The 23,393-nt window shown below is 38.6% G+C and overlaps 1 protein-coding gene across 4 annotated transcripts in view; it reads left to right on the forward strand.

Moving 5' to 3' along the window:
* The window catches only part of RNASEH2B (ribonuclease H2 subunit B), a 47,831-nt gene that overhangs the window by 17,508 nt on the left and 6,930 nt on the right, over window positions 1-23,393 (forward strand). For all 4 annotated transcript variants that reach the window (XM_025207205.1, XM_025207206.1, XM_014521156.2 and 1 more), the window contains exons 4-9: window positions 842-918; window positions 3,685-3,802; window positions 10,798-10,862; window positions 12,204-12,306; window positions 16,351-16,432; window positions 17,428-17,470. In XM_025207205.1, the coding sequence (XP_025062990.1) occupies window positions 842-918; window positions 3,685-3,802; window positions 10,798-10,862; window positions 12,204-12,306; window positions 16,351-16,432; window positions 17,428-17,470 (488 nt within the window). The remainder of the gene's footprint in view (window positions 1-841; window positions 919-3,684; window positions 3,803-10,797; window positions 10,863-12,203; window positions 12,307-16,350; window positions 16,433-17,427; window positions 17,471-23,393) is intronic.

Below are 23,393 nucleotides of genomic sequence, written 5' to 3' on the forward strand. Positions count from 1 at the left end.
GTGGTCTTTTTAAATATTTCTTTCTAGACAAAGTTGCATAAGTCTACTGAAATATTCCCTTTTATAAAATTAAAACAAAAAAATCTTGGCCGCAGTCAAACCCATAGATTTACATTAACTTTTGGATTGCTAATTAATGTCAGAATGTCATCATTTGTTGGATTTTTATTAGTGAATTTTCTTCGTGTTGCACTGTTGTTTCCAGTTATCTGTTTTGATATGAAAAGCCTGATTAAGCCACCATCCTGCAGTGGGCTCCATGTGGGCAGAAAGATCTGTTTCGCTGCTGGATGGGGCTTTCGTTTGTATCTTAGATATATACATTGGTTTGGTTTTCTGGTTCATTGAATTCACTTGGTTCTGCCTAAGATGCTAGTTGGAGAATTCTCACTTGTAGGATGTCCAGCCTTCAGAAAAGAGGCAGAGGCAGCTATAGCTTCTTTTGCATCTTTTTCTACCACTTGTCTCTGCCTCCTGCTGCAGAGCCAGCCTGATATAAGTGGAGGGAAGGGATGGTCATGATGAAGTGAGGCTCCATCATGACTCATTCTCTTCTCTTCCTGCTGTAAGTTAATGCCGTCTTCAGGCAGAGCAGAATCAGGGACCAGCAGTCAGCTGCCTGGTGACACCTCCTTAACCCTCCCCATATCCACTGTCTTTTAGTTTTGGCTATGTGCAAATGAGAACTGCACTTTACTAAATTTATCAAACAAAAGCACGTTTAGAATTTTCATTACTGTTCCACTAAAGTGCTGCAACTGCTAGGTCTAAAATTATGAGGAAATAGTCAAGTTTCATATATTAACGCTTATAGGCACTGCATTTTTTTACATATATTTAGATGGACGCCTATTGTTTGCAACACCAATGGATCCTTTATTTCTTATACTTTGGTACCTTATAACGGCAGAGAAAGAGGTAAGTGTCCTCTTGGGTTGTTGCATTGGAAATTTTAGAAAAAAAGTTATTTCTGTTGAGAAACTTAATGCTAAATGAAGCATAAATTACATTTTGCCTCAATATACATGCATATCCTCTACAGTATGTTGATATTTTTGACATTTTGTCATTAAAGTATGTTATAGTTAAGGTTACAGTTTGACCTCTCTCATAACTGTATCTTTTTATGCTTATAGTCCTTCTCAAGTTTCTTCTTTTCATTTGAAGTGTTCCATAATTGATCTCATCCCAACGTGAACATTTTGGAAACTTAAGCTAAATTCACTCATCTGTTTTTTATCACTAAAGGTGGGGAAAAGAGTGTTGTTCTCTTTCTAGGGACACTCAATTTTTTCCCCCTATGTAGGCGAGTCTTAAGATAGCTGACTTTTGTAAATTGAAATTTTTCACGTCTGATCTTTCCTGAGGATGGATCTCTAAGCAAGTTTTCCTAACAAAATATTAAAATAAAGAAAAACAGAATATTTGACAAATCTGTGTTGTGATTTCTTGGGAGAACGTTTCCATTAGGTTAAGGTTCTGTTGCACAGCTGCTTAAGGTCTGTGACTACAACTGCACAGGCCTCAAAGAGAGTAAAAGCTTAAATTGAATATATGCAAAACACCTTGAAATGACCTAAAAATCTTCAAAGCACTATCACTTCATCAGGGCTTCAAGTGCTGGCTAGATTTTTGTCTCAAAGCAGAGAATCCATTCTGCCCTGATAAGTAAAGTGAGAATCTAACTTGGTGGATATTGGACTGTCAAGTGATGAGCTGCCATTCGGCATAGAACTGAATAGCTCCCATCATGAATATGAATTGTGGTCAACTTTGGGGAAGGGAGGACTTCATATTTATTGGACAAAGAGGAAATCTTTCTGTGGCAGTTTAATCTTTACAAAGCTCAAGTTGACTGTTTTGAGTGTCTTTCAGGAGCTGGTATGTAAATAATTCCTGATGTGGCACTTCAGTGAGCAAAGAGATGATGAAGTAGTCAAAGATCATTCATACATGTATTAATCATTGGCTTCTTAAATTCTCACATGCATTTTAAAATACAAGCAGTCAGTTAATGAGCATAATCTCTTGTCCGTGTACTAAATAAGTTTATCAAACCAGAAGAAGAAGCCAGTCCTGCCAGAGAGAGGCAGCATTTCATTTTATGTATTCCAGTGCTTTCTCCTTTCTTGCATTCCAATTTCTTGTCTTTCCTTCTAAGCTTCCTGCTATGGACTTAAAAAGAAATAAACATGCAGATGGAAAATAATTATTTTTGTGGTTTTAAAATATGGATTTAATTCATAAAAATCTAACTTTTGAGCATATTCTAGAAATCAAAACTGGCTAGGTGTTTTATTATCCAGTAATACCCTGTGGCATTGTAAGTATTTTATCAGTATAAGGATACCCAGTAAACAAATATGCTTTTTAACATATGGCAGGGATGTCAGACATGTGACCAATAGTCTGGATAAGGCCATCCAATTCTGCTCCAGTCTGGGCTATAGGAATTCAGGGAGGATGGCTATGGAAGAGTGGGGTCTGTTGCAGAATGTGGGGTTTTACAAAGGGGAGGAGGGGGAGCTGCTGCTCAGGATTGCTCAACAGCTTTTATGCTAACTGATACAAGAGCAAGAGTCTGTAGTGATACTAGTATAGAAAAACCATTTCAACCACTCACAATTGTTACAGTGTAAAAGCTGCTGCACCTTCCTGAGCACCCCTTTTCAGACTGCTCCAAGTGTACGTTTATGTATGCCCTCAGATTCATTAGTCCTTTAGATTGTGCATAAGGTTTCTAGTTTTTTCTTTATTTTCCCATAATCATCCTCATATTTTGATTATCCCTGCACTTTTGTGCTAGAAGCAGATATAAAATCCTTTTCTTAACCTATTAATCTAAATGTTTTGGGGGGTTTTTGTTTGTATTTTGTTTTTTTTCCTAAATTCTCTGCCCCAGTAAGAGGATTCATTCATTCTGGAAGCAGTTTACCCAACTATTTTTGTCGTCTCACCTTAACTAGTGTAATGGCTTCAGCTTTGGCTTCCAGAAACAATTTACTCTCTAAGGATGGAGGACTCACTGACCCTTTGTACTGATGCACTCAAGAACCTTTCCAAAAGGAAAGCTTCCAGTTATGCCACACTGTCCTGAATTATTACGCATTGTAATGTCTGGCAAGGGCAGGGTTTGTTTGATGGTTCTCTCATCTACAGTGTTCTTTAAGCTGTGCCAGAACCACTTTATGTATGACCTCGGGCCAAACTGGAACCGACTGCAGAGGTGAAAAGTTAGTACTGTGTTCCATAAGCTGCCCTGATCCTCTGAGATTCCTCTTTCTAGAACGAAGAAAAGTAAAACGTGAATGAAACTTATGACACTATGTAATCTGGCAGGTTGTGGTCTAGAAAAAAGCTATTGGTACATGTTAACTACAGTACCTCTTATCATCCTCCAAAAGACAGTCGATGTATTTTGCATTAGTTGTCCTCACAATGTTTTAAAACTGGGCTTCTAAGGACATTAATTGAAGAGTTCAGCACTTTGCAAGTATTTACTGTTTTGAAATCTATATTTATTGTTTGTTGCTTTGTAATCAGTTTATGAATGTGATGTGATACCACTTGCAACTCAGCCTCCTTTGTAATCCTTGGTTTTAAATCTAGCCGTAAAGTATTTAATGCCTTATTATATTGCTATTGTTGACAGTAATGTTTTTATAATCCTTTGATCTTTTTCAGCAAGGAAAGTTTCAACTGCTGAATCAAGTTGTGGTAGATCCAGAGTTTCCTAGCTGTACAATGTTACTACAGTGTGCAGGAGTTAAGCAATTGCTACATCATATTACAGAAGAAAAAGGTACATAATTTGAGGTGTTGATTTAGCTAACAAACTATTACTTAAGTTGTTGGTTGAGTTCTAAAGGGTATCTTTATTGTTTTTTAATTGACATCTGCACAATGGGACTAGAAGTCACTCTGTTGCTAAGTAGATAACATTAGATGCCTGCCAACTTTGGCACTGTACTTTGTCTAGTATCTGTGATATGTCTCTGTATGCTGCTGCATGATCTGTTAGGCTTTAGTACTGAAATTCATTCAGCGAGTAGATTATTTTCCCCTCTTGTACTCTGATTTTACTGCCATGCCACATAGATTAAATCTTTCTTCTTTGATAACTTGTACCTCAGGCTTTATGTTATATGTTTTACTGGGGGGAGGGAGGGGGAAGTTCTTGCAGTTGCATTTGAATGTGTATATGTCTTCCACAAGCACAAATCTGGGGCAGCACACACAAACATGTTTTCACAGTGGATATGTTCTTTGGTTAGATCTTTAACAAACTGAAATACTTGGAGATACTATGGTACACATCTATTCAGAAAAGTGACTGCTTAATGGCACCACCTTATTTTATCATTTTGATTCTCTGTTTAGATGTGTATCTTCTCTTTTTTTTTCAAGTTTGTATTTCTCTTCTTGAGTGTATGAAGCAGATTCTACTTCTTTTTGCATACTTTTTCACTCCGTTGTACTTACATAGTTGTGGTTTCACAGATATCACCAAAAGCCTAATTTCACCTGTACAAACTGTATTACTTGGGGCAATATGTGTGGTGGAAAGATCTCAGTTTGTGTTTTAGATCCCAAATAAGAGTTTTCTGACGGGTAGAAGAACCAGCTTTTTGCTTGTAAACTGAGTATATTTTAAATGAAGAAAAATGAGGCACAATAGAAATAGAATACTACAATGGCTTTTGTGCGGTGCCACTGTTTAGGATATAACTGTGCTTTAAAAGTAGTGGCTCAAGGAATGTGGGGGGTTTTTTGTTAGAAACATTTTAAATGAAAGACTTTTCCAATAGTACAGCTTGGCAAACATGGAGAAGAGGCAGTATAATTTATAGCAACTTAGCCTTTAATTTTCAGATGGGTAAAAATCACAAAGGGTCTTTTGTAGAAGGAACCCCATGATGTGCTGGCTTCCTAACTGTGAATGGAGATCCAATCATAATAAGAAAGGATATAGAAGTTTGAGAACTACGTTGGCCCATTTTGTCCTCTCAAACTCCACCAATCTTTGCAGTTCCTAAGCATGTAGAGCACTATACAGAGTGCTGAGGAATATGAGCCAGGAGTTATAGAGGCATGTTTGAACTAGGCTTAACTGGATGCAACAGACTTGTATTGTTGCTTACATCTTTGGAAAGGGACATTTTAGGCAGTTCAGAAGGGATAACAGAACAGGAAGCATCACAGATACAAAAGTGCAATAACTTTCATGAGTTATTAGATTATATAAAATAAATATACTGTTAATTTGGGGAGAGCTGTTGATCTTTTAGAGAACTGTCACATGCAATATAGTGTGTTGTAGCTGTGGAGCAATTTCTTCAGAAAAACTTAATTTGAACGTAAGTGGAATGTGCTTCCACTGAAAACAGCCACCATTTTGCAGTGAGAAAGCAAGATCAAAGGGGAAATTTGGTACTAGCAATTGAATAGATGTTGTCTGTAGCCAGTAATTAGAGGATTTAATGATAGAATGTGGGTACAGGGCGATTAGATACCTAGTCTTTCCTAGTCTTAGCTGAGTGACACATGGGGAAAAAATTCCATGACAAAATGAAATTTGTACGTAGCGAAGTGGCCTTATTTTTCTCAGCTAAACGTTATGAACACGAGAAACAATAAAACACTCCAGGCTCTGGCTTGGCACTATTATTCAATGAAAAGGTAGCAAAGTTTGTGGAAGTATTGCCTTTAATTTTCAAATGAGTAAAAATCACAAAGACCTCCATCTTTGTATAAAGCGCTTCATGTTGTACTGGCTTCCTGACGTTAAGTGGAGGTCTACATCAGTTACACAGAAAATTGTTGAAGGAAGAATGTCAGATTTAGTTTGTTCCTGGAGACCTTATCTACACTGGCCTGTTATTAGGAATTGAACGTAGACAGCCCCTCGCAAAATTAGTACCAGGATGGCTGTCATTTTAGATGTACATTTCTGAGCTGTAGGTAATCTCTTTAGGTTTCAAAATAATTTTTTCAGAAAAGGTCATACAGTTCTAAAATTACTAGGAAGTTGATGCAACAGTTTAGAACAGGCTTGGCCAGTCTGTGGCACACATGCTACAAGTGGCATGGGCATGCGCTGTGCTTGGTACACAGTAGCTCAGCAAGGGGAAGGAAGCAGGGCAGCAGTTGAGCAAAGGGTGGGTTTATCTTGTGGCTTGTCTGCCAAAAACATTGGCCATCTCTGCCTTAGAGGGTGGGCACCATACCCTTTGGAGGGAGCCTAATCCAAATCATAGCATGGTCTTCTGGGACATATTTGTTTTCCTCTTTGCAAAAATATTACAGTTGTTACTAAAAGATTTTATTCTTTGACCTAATCTTCATATCAGTTATGTAAATTAAATTTACAGTTGTCATACTCCAAAGCAACCTTGAGAAGCACCCTTACTCTGTTATTTAAATGGAAACTATTTACCTCTTGTTTTTTGTATAGTCATTTCAACAACTAGTACAAACCCTTAAAGCTATTAATTCCATCTTTATATTTTGTTTGAAGTATAATGTTAAAACAGCTGTTGACTTAATTTTTTTAAGTATTTCTTACAAAGTACTAAATTGTCAACCACCTTTGTATCTCTAAGTTTTTCATGTCTGACCCATGTCTTTTTTCTACTTTGAAAATATGTTGGAGCCTGACTCTGGCTTTTTGTTGTTGTTCATTATCTTTCACAACACTCAGCACATTGGGTGTCTATACACGTGCTCCAATGCATTCTGTTAAGAACGCATTGGAGCAGACTTGATTAATCAGGACGAAAAAAAGAATAGAATCTGCTAGAGTGTTCTAATTAGAATGCTGCAACATCTCGTATATTCAGCATCCTGTTTCAGAATGGCAGTGAGGGCACTTTAATGCTTGTTTGATGAGCTTTAGTTAAAGCACCCCTGCTGCCATTTTGAAACATGGGGTTTTGAATACATGAGATGGTGTGGCATTTTAATTAGAACAGCTCCTGAGAGCCACTCTAATTAAAATGCCTCACCCCCACCGTCCTGGAGAATGTGTATAGGCACCCGTTGATACATAGCAAGCAGTGGTTAAGGATGCAGATCGCACTCTTTCGTGACTGTCCACTGCCTACTCTTCATTCAAACCACTTTTAAGAACTCACTTTTTCTAAGGCTCACAAGAAGCGTTAATATGACTTTTTAAAAAAAGAAATAAAAAACACTGGTACTCTTCACAGGCTTCCCATTGTACACTGTGTACTCTTTCTTATTTAGAGGATAGGTTCTTTGGGGCTGGTAGAGACCTGAGGAGGTCATCTAACCTCCTGCTCAGAGCAGGATTATCCCCGTCTAAACTATTCCAGATGAAGTTTTGAACAGCCTGCACTTGAAAGCCTCCAGTGATAGAGATTCTACTACAAACCTGCTAGGTCAGAGGTTCCCAAACTTGTTCTTATTGCATATCCCCTTCCAGATTTACCAGCTGCTTCCATACCCCTACCAGCATATGGCTTATATTTTAGCTCCTTAAATGCCAATTATTATTATAATGAAAATTAAATTTGCCATTACACAATATCTCTCATGTACCCCACAGAGAGGTCTTGCATCCCTCCAGGGGCACGCATACCACAGTTTGGGAACCCCTGCTCTAGGTAACTTGCTCCACTTCTTAACCACACCCAGTTAGAAAGTTCTCTGAATATGCACTGTAAATTTCCCTGGTTGCAGTTACAAAATTTTTTTGTCCTGTTCCTTGTGGACACAGAGGAGAATCTATTGTCTACCCTGTTTGTAACAATACCTTTTTTTTAATTGTATTTGCAGACTGTTATTAAATCCCTCCCTTCCTCCCCCAAGTCAGACTAAATAGCCCCAATTCTTAAGCATCCTCTTGCATGTTAAGCTCTGTAGGCCTCTAATAATCTTTTTTGTTGCCTTTCACTGGACTCTTTCCAATTTGTCCAAATCTTTCTTGAAGTGTGGTACCCAAAAGGAGACATGGGACTCTAGGTGAAGCCTTATCAGTGCTGAATAAAGTGGAAAAATCGCTTCCCATGTTTAATAATCAAGAAAGCTTCAATTCTTAACCTAATTCTGAGCAATAGGAATCTGGGTAATAAATTCTAATGCAAGCACATTGATAATTTTATACTTGGTGACATAATATTAAGTCCACTTTCTCTTTACCCCACAGTCATCACATAGAGCAGTGGTTCTTTTGCTGAGTAAAAACAGTGCTGAATTGGCATTTACCTGCTGTGTTAGTAGAGGAAATGACTTGTTTTCTATTCCCTAAATCTGCATGAGGCAGGTTGTTTCCAAATAATTTCATATATGAGAGCGAGACTACAATGGAAAAGGATTAATAAAGGGTTATGAACTTCAGTTCTTGAGTGTTACTCCATTTCATTTTGCAAGGCAAAAACTGCACTGGGATCTTGTCTGATATGATTAACATGAAGAGCCAAGAGAACTTACCTGATTAGAATAACTAAGTAATATTGCCAAGCTTATATTCCCAGAAGGTAGAAAAAAAGGGGCCATATGAGTTTCTGAGTTATGGAAAGCACTGAGAAAATAGATGTTAAAATGTGCTTTAGGCAGTTTGCTGAACAATACATTAGGGAAACTTCCAAGTCTACATAGTGATTACCCGATCACTGAACATATTATTTAATTGTAGAACCACTTATATTCCATCTGTATTTCTCAAACCCAATCTTTCCAGATGTCTCAGACCAGTTTTATAGGCACCAGACACATTAGGGAACAAAAGGCTTTCCAATATATACTCATATTATCAAACATAGTTGCTAACTCTCACCAATATCAAATGTGCATCACATGTTAAATCCACGTTCCAATATTGAATCCTTTTGTTAGCAGTTTGTGACTTTCATAACTCACTCTAATTCTTCAGAGGTCTCAGATATTGTCAGTTTCTAGGGTTTAATAATCAAAACTGTCAAACGCACAAATTATTTTCAAACAAAGTGATCTCTGAAGGGTTCCATGTAATTATTTTTCACATGTTTTGATGAAAATGGCTTCACAATTATACATTTCCTTCCTTCATTGAGTCACTGATTCATGCTGTTGTGGGGGAGTTTGTGCCTGGGAATCTGCTCTCAAATTGCTTTTCAACATGGCTTGGGGGAGGGTGGCAAAATGATGTCCCCTTCTCGAACTTTGTCAGATAAGAGAGGAATCCAGGAATTGTACACGTTGTACTTGGACCCAAGTCACATTAGTCCTTTGAGTAACAGGTTCACGTATCTGGGGAGTTTCTTTCTTTGCTGCTTCTTTCAGTCTTTTCCTTTCAGAACCATTTTAGAACTTTTTTTCAGTCACAGGGGCTGTAGCCAACTGTCCTACAGCTAATTATTTTACCTGCAGCACCTCACCTTAGAAACAAAGTATGTATGTCAGGGGTTCTCTTTTTTTGCTACATAAGAAAATATTTTAATCTCTTCTACAAGTGAATTTAAACTATATGAAATGAATTTCAATTATGTTTTATATGTAACATTTCCATGACCCCTACCTACCCCCTACCAGGCACACACAAAGAGTATATAATACTTAGATATCTGTATGCAATTTGAAAGAGCCAAGATAAACCTCAAAGAAGGAAATGCTGAAGGAATCATAAATAAAGTATTGTTGGTTGTTTGCTAGAAGAGAGAGAAACTCCATGAACCTAATGCTGGAATATGATATAGGAACTGTTAAAGGACATAAAACAGATGGTAGGTATTTATGGGAATGGTATACAGGAGATTAAAATGTACTAAAATACCTATTAAAGAGCAAGATGGAAATGCTGTGTGCTTCACAATCTCCTATATGATGTTACTAAATAGTTCATTCAATTTCCTAACTTTCTCAGTATTAGTCTTAATATTCAATATTAATGCTGAGTTGTGATACTGTTACACTGGCATTGTCCTCACATCTTTGTAATTTCCACTTCTCTTTGTCCCAGCACTCTGAACCAATGAACCTTCATATAATTGATCATCTATGAACAGTAAACACCTAGTCTCATAGTTACAGATATGGGAAATGTGCCTAAATTGATATATGTCATCATCATTAATTAATATTGAGTTTATCAAATAAGAGATAAGACAGATATGTTCCTTCCCCAAAAAGTTTACCATATTTAGGTGTTTTAAAAAATACACCTCATTTCCCTTGCCATTATGCTAAATAGTTTGCAAGTCAGAAGATGGAATGAAAGTGTTGCCATAATCCCATGAGACTTTCTGGGGAGTTTTTGGAAAGGACAAAATGGATATTCTTCATAACTTTTTTTCCATCCTGGGTTCCAGACACCTTTTCTTATTTACAGACCAAAAGTTTTAATATGGGAGGCTCAAGCACACATTCATCAACAATTGAACCAGAGCCGTAGACCCAGCTTTTTTGTGTTTAACCATACCTTTTGTAAACTGAACAGTCCCATTTGCATGTATCAGAAAGGGTTCGGCAAAGTACTGTAAGCATGTGCTCTGTTTTGAGCATATGAATAGTCTTACTAAAGCTAATGGGACTAGGACTGACTGCTCAAATCTCAAGCATGTGTTTTGCTGGGTCAGGGCGTAACTAGAGAATGATCAGGCGTATAGTTGGAAATGTCAGCTTGCTCAGGTTTTCTTTTCCCCCAACTTTCCAATACTTTTGAATCTTATTACCTTAACATCAAACATGTGCGGACTGTGAAAAAACTTATATGTTCTCTCTCTCGCTTTTTTTTAAGTTTCTAACATTAAAAATTCAAAACAAACTCATTTTGTTTTGGCCTCTTGTGTTTTATCCCAGAAATTGGCAGTCAGAAATTTTACAAATACAACCAGGAGAAGACATTGAGGTGGTTAAAGAAAAAGGTATTTCTGTTTTTATTTCAAAATGCCTTTATGTTCAAAATCATTAAATATTTAGTAATTTGTCAACATCATTAGAATAGTGAAAAATTAGTAAATTGGAAGTCCCTATCCAGTTGAAGAAAGGCAGGCACTGCATCAAAGTAGTTACACTTCAGAATGGGACAAGTACATGGTATGAAGTAGTAAAGAAATAGAATGTTTCCAGAGAAATTGTATTTAATTGGGTGTAGACTGTATCTGGCTTCTGTACATGTGCCTAAAGGTTGAGGAAAGGCCACAATCACTGTTCCAATGCTGTCCTTAATTGTATCTCTGCTATTGCCCCTTGAAGTTCTGGGGCAGGCACGGCCATAACCATTTCACCCTCCCCAGTGCCTTCCAGCAGGTAAACCTAGCCAGGTAGTCAGGGAAAGCACACTTTGAACCCTGCTCCAGTTATGAATTCCCTGTGAGATCTCTAGTTGTTGGGGCAGTGGAGTGATGCACCTGCTGTGAAATGGGCCTGTCCAAATCTTCTAAGGCACGCTGAAAAAAAATGGTACTGGTACAGTCATGTGCTCTTGCAGTCTTCTGCACACAAAAGAACTAAGTCTCTGAAATGGAATAGATTGTTGTGTCAGCACATCAGGGAAAATGATTAAGTCTCAGTTGCTCACATGAAGTGAAGGAGCCTTAAAAAATGTCATTAACATTTACACACCCAGCCACAAAATCTGTACTCCAGCTCCTGTCATAATGATGGGGAAAGTAATGATGTTCTTTCCTGTTGAGAGAAATTATTTGTTTGGGTTGAGAGGAATTTTATGAGGCTGGCTTAAAGGGAAATGGTCCCTAGAAAAGAACATTATGGATCCACATCTCTATTTCATGATTAATGCCTGAATATTTATGCTTTAACAGGTTTGTACATTGTAATGAGACCCCCATTCTGTCTCTCTTTCATGTTGAATCCAATAATGTCAGTGTCTGGTCTGACTCGGTTGAGTCTGTCCTTGTTCCTAACCCCATTCACATTCCAAAAGAACCTGAATGTTCCTTACTCTCGTAGCAGGTGCAAAAATCACCTGTAAAATCCTGGCTGCTCCATCTGTAAATTTCAGCTCATCCCAGCGGTGCTGCAGATCTGACTGCCACGTTTCAAAGGCAGTAGGCTGGATATACTAGAGACTTAATTTTTTGAGATCATATGCTAGTCATTACAAACATATATCAGGTTTCACTACAGTTCATAACTTTGAGTGTTTTATGTGCTTTAAACAAAATTACAAGGGCTTTGTCACTGCATTAACACACGTGTATGACAACACTGATGCAGACATTTCAATCTGTGGCTTCTTATAGGTCAACCAGACAGTGAAAGTACTTAAAGGCAGCAACATATGTGTTGGTGGAAGGGTGCAGTCAGCGACATTTATCAGCAGTAAACAAATCACAGATGCTGAAGGTAAGAGGAGAAAGTGTAGTTGTAATGAGCTATCTGTTCATGAAATAAGATGCCTGCAGTTAAATTTTCATAGAATTTCATAGACATCAGGGCTGGAAGGGACCTCGGAAGATCATCGAGTCCAGCCCCCCGCCCAAAGGGCAGGAAGTCAGCTGGGGTCATAGGATCCCAGCAAGATAAGCATCCTCGGAAATGTGCCCAGCACTTTTCTGAGGAAAAGTTTTCCTTTTCTTTCGGAAAAGTTTTCCGAAGATGGTAAGTTAGATTCCAGAAATCTTTTTAAATGGTTTGCAGTCATCTTTTGAAGCATTTCTTGTAAATGTATTCTTGTAAATGTATTCTTAGTCTGTCATCACTATAAGTGGGGCCACAACTGTTTTGAGTTCTGTAGTACTTGGAATAAAGTCCTGTACAAGCAGTCAGATGCATTGAAGGAAGTGTTTCTGGGTAACTTCTATTGAGATCTTAGAGAAAAATGCACTCGCTCAACTAAGCATTCACTTAAATGTTTTGCTAACCTGGTATCCCATTTCTGTGTAGTATTTATGTATACATAGGTGGATAAATAGTGTGGATAAGCACAGTTACAGTACATATGATTATATCAAATATATTATTTGGTAATACATTTAATATTTAATACGTTTATGTAATTTGATATTGAATGTATATAAAATAAAACCACAATATACAGCAGTGCAAATTCCATGGAAAGCTTGTGAGATTTGTGTTTCTATGTCACGCAGATGATTTTGAAAATCTCATCATATCAAGTAGTTTATTACTACCCACATCAGTGGGTAGATGCCATTTAAAATTTTCATTTTTAGCTTTTGGTCTTCTTTGTCGTAAGAACGATGGCTCCTTAGACAGGTTGGAATTTGAAGTTGACTGACTGAGCCCTTCAGAAATAGGCTATGATGAAGAAAAGCTAAGGAAGCTTAAAGACCATAAATTCAAATTTGGAGCAAGTCAGAGTAAATGATTCAGATTACTCAGAGGTCCAAAAGTCTGTATATATAGTGTAACAAATAAGGAAACAAATAAGGTAATATTGTCAGACTCACTGCATTCTGAGTGCTGATGAAGTGGAAAACAAGTTGCCAGGTAATGATACCAAAGGAACAACAGAATTTGAGAGAGAGCTTGGACAGCTTTATTAGGGGATTGTAACACAGTTTCAAAGAGGGAGATGGGATTGAGAAATATAAAAGTGCCTTTAACTTTAACTTTACAATAACTTTTTATCACTTAGGAAATAAATCTGTTTTGACTGTGGCAAGCTTTACACAAATTTAACCATTACTTTCTGCATGTTTCAATAAACTGACCAAGCTCTTCCTTCTTTCTGCCTAAAAGAAAAGAGCAGCGTTTATCAAAGCTTTACAATTAGAAGAAGCTTAGATTTTGAAGGGGGGAAATATTGTGCCTTAAGAATAGGTCACTTTTGGGTCACCTTGCAAGAACCCTCTTACTGCATGTAACAAGATGATGAATGATACCATATTTACTCAAATCCAAGATGACCCTGAATTTCAGATACCACCCCCCCAATAATGATATACTATAATGGAAAATTTATGAAATTGTTATAATTTTCCATGTATGGAATCTAATTATTAGAGGATTGAATTAGTTTACCCCTCTTCCCCACTGGAAGCAGTGGGGTGACAGGTGCTGTGGGGCAGGAGGAGGCAGTGGGGCATGTGGGGGGATAGCAGCTTTCTTTCAGCTGCTTGTTTCCCTCCCCAAACTTTATTCTCCCTTGGCTGCCCCCCCACACACAGCTGGCACCATGCTATGGGCCTGGGCTGGGGTTGTGCTCCAGGCTGCAGTTGGAACAAAGCCTGCTGGTGCTAGAGCAAGGGTATGTGGGGGTGGGGTGGAAGGGGCAGGAATGGCATAGGCAGGAGATGGGGGACTTGGGGGCCCAAAGCTTTAGCTGGTGCAGAGGCAGTTGGGCGGGGGCAGGGGCAGGTAGCAGCTGTGGTTCTGGCCCTAACACGGAGCTACAGCAACTGCCTCCTTTCCCCACCCCCAACCTTCCCCTGCCACTCATGCTTGATTCCAAGACAAGGGGCTTTTTCCCTGATGTTAAATGGCAGGAGGAGATGGAGCTCTTCCTGGAACTGAGTAAATATGGTAAGAGGTCAGCAGAACCTTACCCTATACTTATTTCAGAGTACTGCAAAAAGCTTTACCTCTATGTAAATTCAGCTGCTTGCTCAGCAGTTACAATGAGGTAATAGCATCAGTAGATGAATTGAAAGAAGAATTTGCTTGTTGTAGTATCTCAATGTTTTATTAGCGTTGGGAGTCAAATAGACTAGAGAAAAGAGGTGAGACTTGGATGATACTTGCTAGTAGGGAAACTAGTCCAAATGGCTCAAGCAATGTGGGAGAAGTCTGTTGGGGAAAGACAAAATAGGGAGGTCCTGTGACATTTGAGAGACAAAGAAAATGGTCTCAATATTTGAAGAACTAATGACAAGTTAAAGCAAAGAAGTTTTAGGGTGGGAGGAGGAAGTCCTGGAAGCATAGCTGTGCTGTATTTTTAAATGGGGAAGCTAGTGAAGATTTTTAAGTGTAGGGGTAATAAGGTTTCCTTTCTGGGTATGGGTTGCAGGAATAGCTGACCTAACATCATAATTCAGCGTCATAAATAGAAAAGCAAAATGGCAACAGCATTTCTGTTTAGGTATAATAAGTGCTGGGGTGAAGTTCAGTTTCAACGTGTTGGATTTGGACTGCTCCTTTATGGTTTTGGATCCTGATGTGGGTTTGGAGCCTAGGAAATATTTGAGAAACAAATGTGCATTTTTCCTTTTTTCTGTAAATCATACAGAAAATTGGTGCCAATATTGCTGAAATGTACACTCTGAGGCCAGTTCATTAATATTTTCTGTTTTTAGACCAATTTTCTTTGTGCTGTTATGATTAAAAATGCATATAACAGCTTGCAAGAAACTCTCTCTGACCCAGGAGAGAGAGGTCTCACTATTTTTGGAGCTGGTTTTTACCATTCTCATCTATATTCTTCATTGCATGTTTGCTTTCTGAGAATACTGAGTATCATGCAATTTTTTGGGTTGACAGACTCCTTAAACAGGCGAGGGTTGCCTAAACTGGGGATTGCAGTAGATGACCTTCTGACATGTCTTCCAGCCCAATTTTTCTCTGATTCTGTATGTGCACGCACAGAATGTGCTGGGCTGTTTTACAACTGGATCACAGGCAAGATACTGACATGAGATCTGATCCTGTAAGCACACATGCAAATACAGTTGCTCACAAGCAACCCCACTTACATCAAGTAACCAGCTTGCATAAGTGTTTATAGGATCTGGACCTCAGTTTGCAAGTACTTGTGGGGAACGTGACAGAGAAAGATGTTTTAGGACTTTGTGTTACAAAAGGTTTGATTTCCAGAAAAACATTTATACCAGGAGTGGCCTGTTCTGAAAACAGCTTCTAGTAGTTCATATTTCCACAGATAATTATCCTGTCTTGCCCGTGATGTTTAGATAGGCCTTGACATTTTCCATAAAATACTGACATTAAGAACAAGACTTTGAAATAGACTCATTGTCTCATCTAATTGTTTTCAGTTGAAGCCAGAAATATATTTTAGTACTGAAACCTTTGCCAAATAATTGTAGGATCCAGATGCTTTAAAATTAATGATTACATGTTCTGTTGAGTCAGCCTTTTACTTTTGCAGGTTTTTTTAAAATTAATTTTGTAGCAAAAAAAAGATGTGATATTTAGTATTCTCAGAAAGCAAACAGGTTTTGTGGAGTACATGCCGTGAAGAATAATGTGCCAACAAAGCAAACAGACTAATTCCTTTTTCAAACTGTTCAACAGAAAAACACATCATCATTGATCTATTATTAGTCTTTTAGCGTGAACCCATCGTTTTAGTGTAAGCCCATCCTTGTGGATTCTACATACATAGAAGGGAATGGTTTGAATGATGGACACATAGGCATGTAATATAGATGTTCTTTTACCTTTCCCCCTTACTCTCTCCCATACTCCCAGAGGATTATCTACGCTATGCCCATGGGTTAATATCAGAATATATTCCTGAAGATCTGAGTGCAGAGTTGTCAAAATACTTACAGTAAGTAGTTTTTAAATGTTTTTTCTAGAGTATTTTGCAGTAAATTAAGTGATGCAGTCTTAACCACTAGATCACAGTAAAATAAATAGATTTTACTTATCTAGCAACAGCAAAAAATAATAAATGTGAATACATGTGAGTTTTCTTTTTCAAGCGAGCAGACTGTATTCTATTCTTGGTATTGTTTTGATGGTGGAAAACAGCAATAATAATAATAATGCCAAGTGACTCTTACATGGAGCTTTTAGTGTAGTTCTCAAAGCATTTTGCAAAAGAGATCAGTATCATTGTCCCTAGCATAAAGATATAGAGAGAAATGAAGTGACTTATCCAAAATTCATTCAGCTCTCCAGTGGCAGAGCGAGGAATGGAACTGAGATCTCCCGTGGCACAGTCTTATGTGCTCTCTCTCTCCCCCTCCCCCCCCCCTTTTCTGGAACTCAATTTCAAATTAACCTATTTTGCTTCATATTTAAATTGAAAAGTTAGAGCTGGGCAAGGAACTTTATTCTGTTGCTCACTCTAAGTGTGGTGTGATTGGAGTCTTTCTGGGACTCTGCATACAAAGAGTATTCTGCCTCTGTGCAATGAACTGTGGTAGCGAGGCCTAAGAGTACAATAGCAGTTTACGTGTCAGAGGGTTAGAGCTTGAAGTAGGTTCTTGCAGTTTGGACCCTGGATTTTCAAAGGGGACTAGAGATTTCATGATCAAAGTACACCATTTTGGGTGTCCAGCATGAGACACCTTAGAAGGGCCCGAGGTTATGAGGGACTTTTTGAAATTCACTTTTTGGCAAACTTGGCCAAAATCTTTAATAAGTCATAAATATACTGTTAAAGTTAAATATTTTGAGGGTAACAGATGGGATTAGTATTGATGCACTGTTGTTGAGAAAGGAATGATGTTTTAAGCTAACATATTCAAAACTTATATTCAGTTTTTTTGTTTGGTTTCTGTGTTGAAAACTTTTAACTCAGACTCTTTCATTCCCTAGGCTTCCACAACTTGCAAGTTCCTCAGCAGAGCCCCCATTGAAGGTAGGAGGATATTAAAGGGAGGAAATTTAGCCACAATGCCAAGAAAACCTTCTTGGAGAGATCTGTACCACTGTGGGCTTCTTTCTCATCAGTTTGATTAAAATTAGGCTTGGCAGAGCATTAGAAACTATATTGTAAAACAACAAAATGGCACACTTGTAGAGCTGGTCAGAAGTACTGGGAAATTACAAGTGTGAAGTATTTTTCTAGTTTTAATAATCATAACTTCAGTCATCTTCACAATCTAGTAAAAAATGGAAGTACTGTAGTTTTTAACAGCAGTGTTTCCCATTTTTAGAAAAGGAAACACAAATCAGTGTGGGTTGATCAGATTATATGACCTCATTCATCTTTTTCATAAAGCGGACACTGAGAAGGGACCTCTCTGGTCATAGGGTGCAGTCCTTGGCAGTCATGGTCCCTATGCCATATAATCTTTCTCTTAAATTTATCAAGGCTTCATCTTGAAATGTTAGACTGTTTGTCATAGGTTCATAGATATAGGATCAGAGGGGACCTGAGCAGATCATCAAGTCTGACCCCCTGCCCTGGCCAGGAATGAATACTGGGCTCATATGACCCCTGGCAAATTTAAGCTCATATGACCCCAGCTAGGTAGTTATCAAGCCTCCTTTTAAAGACCCCTAAGATAGGAGCCAGCACCACTTCCCTTGGAAGCTGGTTTCAGATCCTGGCTGCCCTGACTGTGAAGTAGTGCCTCCTGATGTCTAGCGTGAACCTACTTTCAGTCAACTTATGGCTGTTATTCCTTGTTACTCCGGGAGATGCTCGGGGGAACAGGGTCTCGCCCATTCCCCTCTGGTCCCCCCGGTAAGTTTATAGATGGCCACTAGACCCCCTCTCAGCCTTCTCTTGTGAAAGCTGAACAGGTTCAGGTCCTGTAGCCTCTCCTCGTAGGGCCTGCCCTGCTGCCCCCTGATCATGTGAGTGGCCTTTCTCTGGACCCTCTCGATGCTGGACACATCCCTCCTGAAGTGCGGCGGCCGGAACTGGCCGCTGTACTCCAACTGTGGCCTGACTAGTGTCACATAGAGGGGGAGGATCACCTCCTTGGACCTGCTTGTGATACATCTGTGGATGCATGATAAGGTGTGGTTAGCCTTCCTGACTGCGTCCTCACGTTGGCGGCCCATGTTCATCTTGGAATCAATAGTGACTCCAAGATCTCTTTCTGCCACTGTGCTTTCAAGAAGAGAGTTCCCCAGTCTATAGGTATGCTGCTGGTTCTTTCTGCCTAGTATTGAATCTCATCCTATTCACATTTGCCCACCCCTGTAACCTGTCCAGGTCCAGTTGTATCCTGTCCCTCCCTTCTAGCATGCCCACCTCGCCCCAAATCTTGGTGTCAGCAAATTTAGTGCTTTTCAGCCCCTCGTCCAAGTTGCTAATAAAGAAATTGAACAATATGGCCCCAAGTACTGAGTCCTGGGGGACTCCACTGCCCACCTCCCTCCAGGTCAAATATGACCCATCCACCACCACTCCCTGCATGCGGCCCTCTAGCCACTTTGCGACCCATCTGATTGTGTAGACATCAGTGCCACAGTCACCTAGCTTTTTAATGAGAATGGGGTGGGAGATGGTGTCAAAGGCCTTCCTGAAGTCCAGAAAGACTACATCCACCACAACACCAGCGTCCAGTGATTTTATGACCTGATCGTAGAAGGCTATCAGGTTGGTCTGACAGGACCTACCCTTAATGAACCCATGCTGGTTGCCCTTGAGCATCCTCCCCCCTGCTGGTCCCTCACAGATATGCTCCTGGATAATTTTCTCAAAGTGCTTCCCCAGGACTGAAGCAAGACTAACAGGCCTATAGTTGCCTGGGTCCTCCCTCCTCCCTTTTTTGAAAATGGGGACCACATTGGCCTTCTTCCAGTCTTCTGGCACCTGTCCAGAGCACCACGAGTGCTCGTAAAGCCATGCCAGGAGCCCTGCGATGACCCCTACCAATTCACTCAGCACCCTTGGGTGGAGAGTGTCTGGACTTGCTGATTTGAACACATCCAGCCCCTCCAGAAGGTCCCTAACTCGGTCCTCCCTGTCCCTGCTACTTTTGTTGGAATGTTGTTTCAAAACTGCACTCCTTGGCTCATTAGAAACCTCCATATTTCTTGCTTAATTTTATTTATAGCCAGTGTATAACCATCTCTTCTTATGCCAAAACTATGCTTTAGCTTAAAAGCGTTACTCTCACCCTGGTAAAGTTTAAAAAAAAATGCTCTCTCAACCTTCACTCTGCTAGGTAAAAAGGACCAAGGTCTTTTAGTCTCCTGCAAGATAGGATCACCATTTCTCTGCTCATCCTCGTAACCCATCTTGGCATCTCTTCCATTCATTTTCATCTGTTTTTGAATAGGTGAACAAATTTGTACACCACTAATCCAGATGGGGTTCTCACCAATACCTTGTTCAGTAGCAATAATTCTTCCTTGTGTTCACTAGAATAATTTCCCCAGTACCTCCTTTGACTTTTTTACAGTTGCATCACTTTAATAATTCAGTCATTCGGCAATTGACTAGAATACCTGAGGTTGTTATACTTTTGTCATTTCCAACTTCTGAACTCTTGCTCTTGTGTTCTGTAAGTGTATAACCTTACCCATTCATACCGCTAAAGTTTATCCCATTCTCATTAATCCAGACCTCAAAGTGGCCCATTTGTTCTAGTACAGTGTTTGATTTCTGCACTGTATTGACATTGCCTTCCAATTTTGTGTCATTGCCAAATTTCAGTAGCACATCCTCATTTTTTCAGTTGAGATTATTAACAATAATACTTTACAGAGCTATACTACTAACAGACCTTCAGCTTACTCTAATGCCTCTTTCTGCAAAACTTGTCATTTGCCCTTTAACTAGTTTCTTACTCACCATATAGTTCTTCTACTAATCTCCATCTAAACTAGTAATTTTTCATGTAGCACCATCTCAAAGGCCTTTCTAAAGTCCAAATATGTTAGATCTACTACATTTCCCTGGTCCATGAAATCTAGTTACCTTTTTCAAGAAATATTACTGATTTTAGTCTGGTATAATCCACCTTTGTTTAACCGGTGTTGGCTTTTATTCCATTTTCCATTTATCTCAATGTCTTTTAATTATTCTTTGCTTCAGAATTTTGTTTGCTATTGAGGTCAGACTGATGTGCTTCTTGTTGCCCAGAGCATTTTTTCCCATGCATATCTTAAATAGAGATGCTAGGTTTTTCCAGTTGTGTGGTGCCGTCCCCAATTTGATAATTCATTAAAAATCTTTGCTCCTGCATCTGCAGTGTCACGTGTCACCACTGTTTGGATTCTGGGATCTGAGATTTGCAACCTCTTCCCTGCATGCATGCAGACATGCACACATGCAGAATCAGTCTAAGCACGCTACACCTTTTGAGCTTTGCTTTCACATCAGAGTTCCTTTTCCACACTATTCTTCCCTTTAGTTGTCTAGTCTTTGCCTCAGTTTTCAGTAAGATGATGTTGAACACAGTTGTAAGGTATTCAATTAATGTTTGATCTGTACCTAAGCTTAGTCCCATCCTTGGTGCATAGTGGCTCTATTCCATATATTCTTTGGGTTTTTTTATTTCTATGGCTGAAAAGATTTTCTGGGTTTGTTTTAATTTCCTCTGTAGCGTTTCACTTGGTGTGACTTTTGGCAGTTATTCCTTTATCCCTACATTCTTTGAACTCTAAAATGTAGCTCTCTTTGCAGATCAGTTTTTTTTAATTTTCCCCATCTCTTGTCTATTCTGTCATAGCTCCTCATGTCCTTTTTCAGATGATTATTCATGTAGTTAGGTCTGAAGCCTTTCACACAAGATTTTTCTCCCCTGGTTTGTTAGGGTAAGTGCCAGATCATATTTGTACCTTTGAATTAGGGAATTTCAAAGTTCCTCCACAATCACATTCTTGAATTCTTCAGCCCCCTTGAGTTTGCTAACTTGTTCCCTCAATTTCTCAAAGCGCGTGCATTTGAGAACAGAAATCTTACTTACCGATGTTTATCCTTCTATTTAAACTGAATCCACCCAAGATTGCATGTTCCATGTTTTTTTTCCACAATCAGCTTTTGTATAATATCTTCACTAGTGCCCAAAACTAAGTATAACATTAACCCTTGTTCATTCGCTGATTCTTTAAGCAAAGAATTCCATCAGCTTTCACATCCAGGAATAAGCGAACAATACTGTTGTCAGTGTCATTTGATCTCTGATCCATATCTATGGGCCAGACCTAACAAAAGTTACTTCCATATGGTTGAGCTTTGAAACAGTGGGCCCAGAACTTGGTCCTTTGATTTTTGGGAAGATTTATCTGTCTTCATGTATTGTAAGAAATATTAAACATACATCCTGAGCCAAATGACATACGTTAGGTATAAAAGCATGTTAACTATATTGACCTAAAAGTGATGTGAATTCCATATTATGTATGAATAACTTTCATATCATTGGGATAGCACGAATGTGTTTTTAAAAAAGTAGAGAAAAGTTGTAAAATATTTTTGTTAGAACAGTTTGGTTGCAACAAAAGCAGTTCTTATAATTCTTTTGAACAGTTGATTTATAAAATAACACCAATGACTATTGATTTCTACAGGACCACTTTTGGCATATATCTTGAGTTATGTGCTTAAAGGTTTTCCAGGTTCAGGGCCTAAAATGGCAATTTATTGTGCATCTCTTCACTGATTCAGAGGACTGACACACAAAATTAGGGAAATATGACTTGCTTTAAACTTTCCTTAAATCTAGTGATCAGCTGTTTCTCTAAGTCCACAGTGAATGTAAAAAAAAATAATGGTCCGAAATTACAAGAATAAAAATTTAGGAAAAGTTCTTTTAGGTAAGTACTGGAACAGATTACCTGGAGAGGTTATGGAATCTCTGTCATTGGAAATTAAGTGCAGATTAAACAAATGATTGACTGGAATGGTTTAGACTGAGATGTTTTTGCCTTGACCAGAGAATGAACTCTTAAGGTGCCTTTTAGCCTTATTTTTCTATGGTTCTTTTGTTTAGCTTTTAAAAAATATTTCTCTTAATGAAAGCAGGGCATATTTAAGGAAAAAATACGAGTTAATGTAGATCCAAGTAATTAATACAAATCCAATATGTACCTCTTACACTAGTACACAATAGTTGAATGTTAAAAAATAATTTAAAATAAATTTCTGAAGGGAGAAGAAACCTCTCAGATACAAAAATCCTCTAGCTGGGGCAGATTACAGAGGAAATCTGTATTTAATGTTTTAGTGAAAGCTATTTCTTTAACTAATTGTAACCACCAATGTTGAATTGTACCCACTATACCTTTCAGGTTCTTAGAATAGTAACTGGTCCTCCGCAGTTCATAGTACAAGGCCATACAGAACACTTGACCTCTTAAAGCTTGAACTCTGACATTTTGCTGAACATTAAAAGCTTGTTCATAAGATTCCAAAATATAAAAATTATTGTTTATTATTAGGCTGTTATGTCAGAATGTAATAGCTGTGCATTTATAAAACTACCTCCCTAAGACCTTGATCCAAATCCTGTTGAAGTCAAAAGGAAGCCTGCTGTTGGATCTGGTACTAAGAGCTTGAGAAATCTAAGCTGCAGGCCTGGCTTCTGTGCCAGAGTGAGACAGATCACAAGTGCCATAAGGAGAGAGTAAAACAGGAGTTTAAAATGGTATGATACTGTTCAGTTTACTTGCAGAGTCATTTGCTTTAGTACAAAAACTGGAAAAGCCACAGCTCAGGTTTCACAGGATATTAAGACCATGGTACTAGCATCAAATGTGGAAGAATAAAAAAATAATGCACTCATCACAATCTGTGAAATGCTATATATGCTTTTTTTCTTTGAAAATTCTCTGATAAGATTTCTACATTTAAACCAAAAGCAAACATCTTAGGGAAA

Source organism: Alligator sinensis, unplaced genomic scaffold, assembly GCF_000455745.1.
Source record: "Alligator sinensis unplaced genomic scaffold, ASM45574v1 scaffold324_1, whole genome shotgun sequence".
NCBI lineage: Eukaryota > Metazoa > Chordata > Crocodylia > Alligatoridae > Alligator > Alligator sinensis.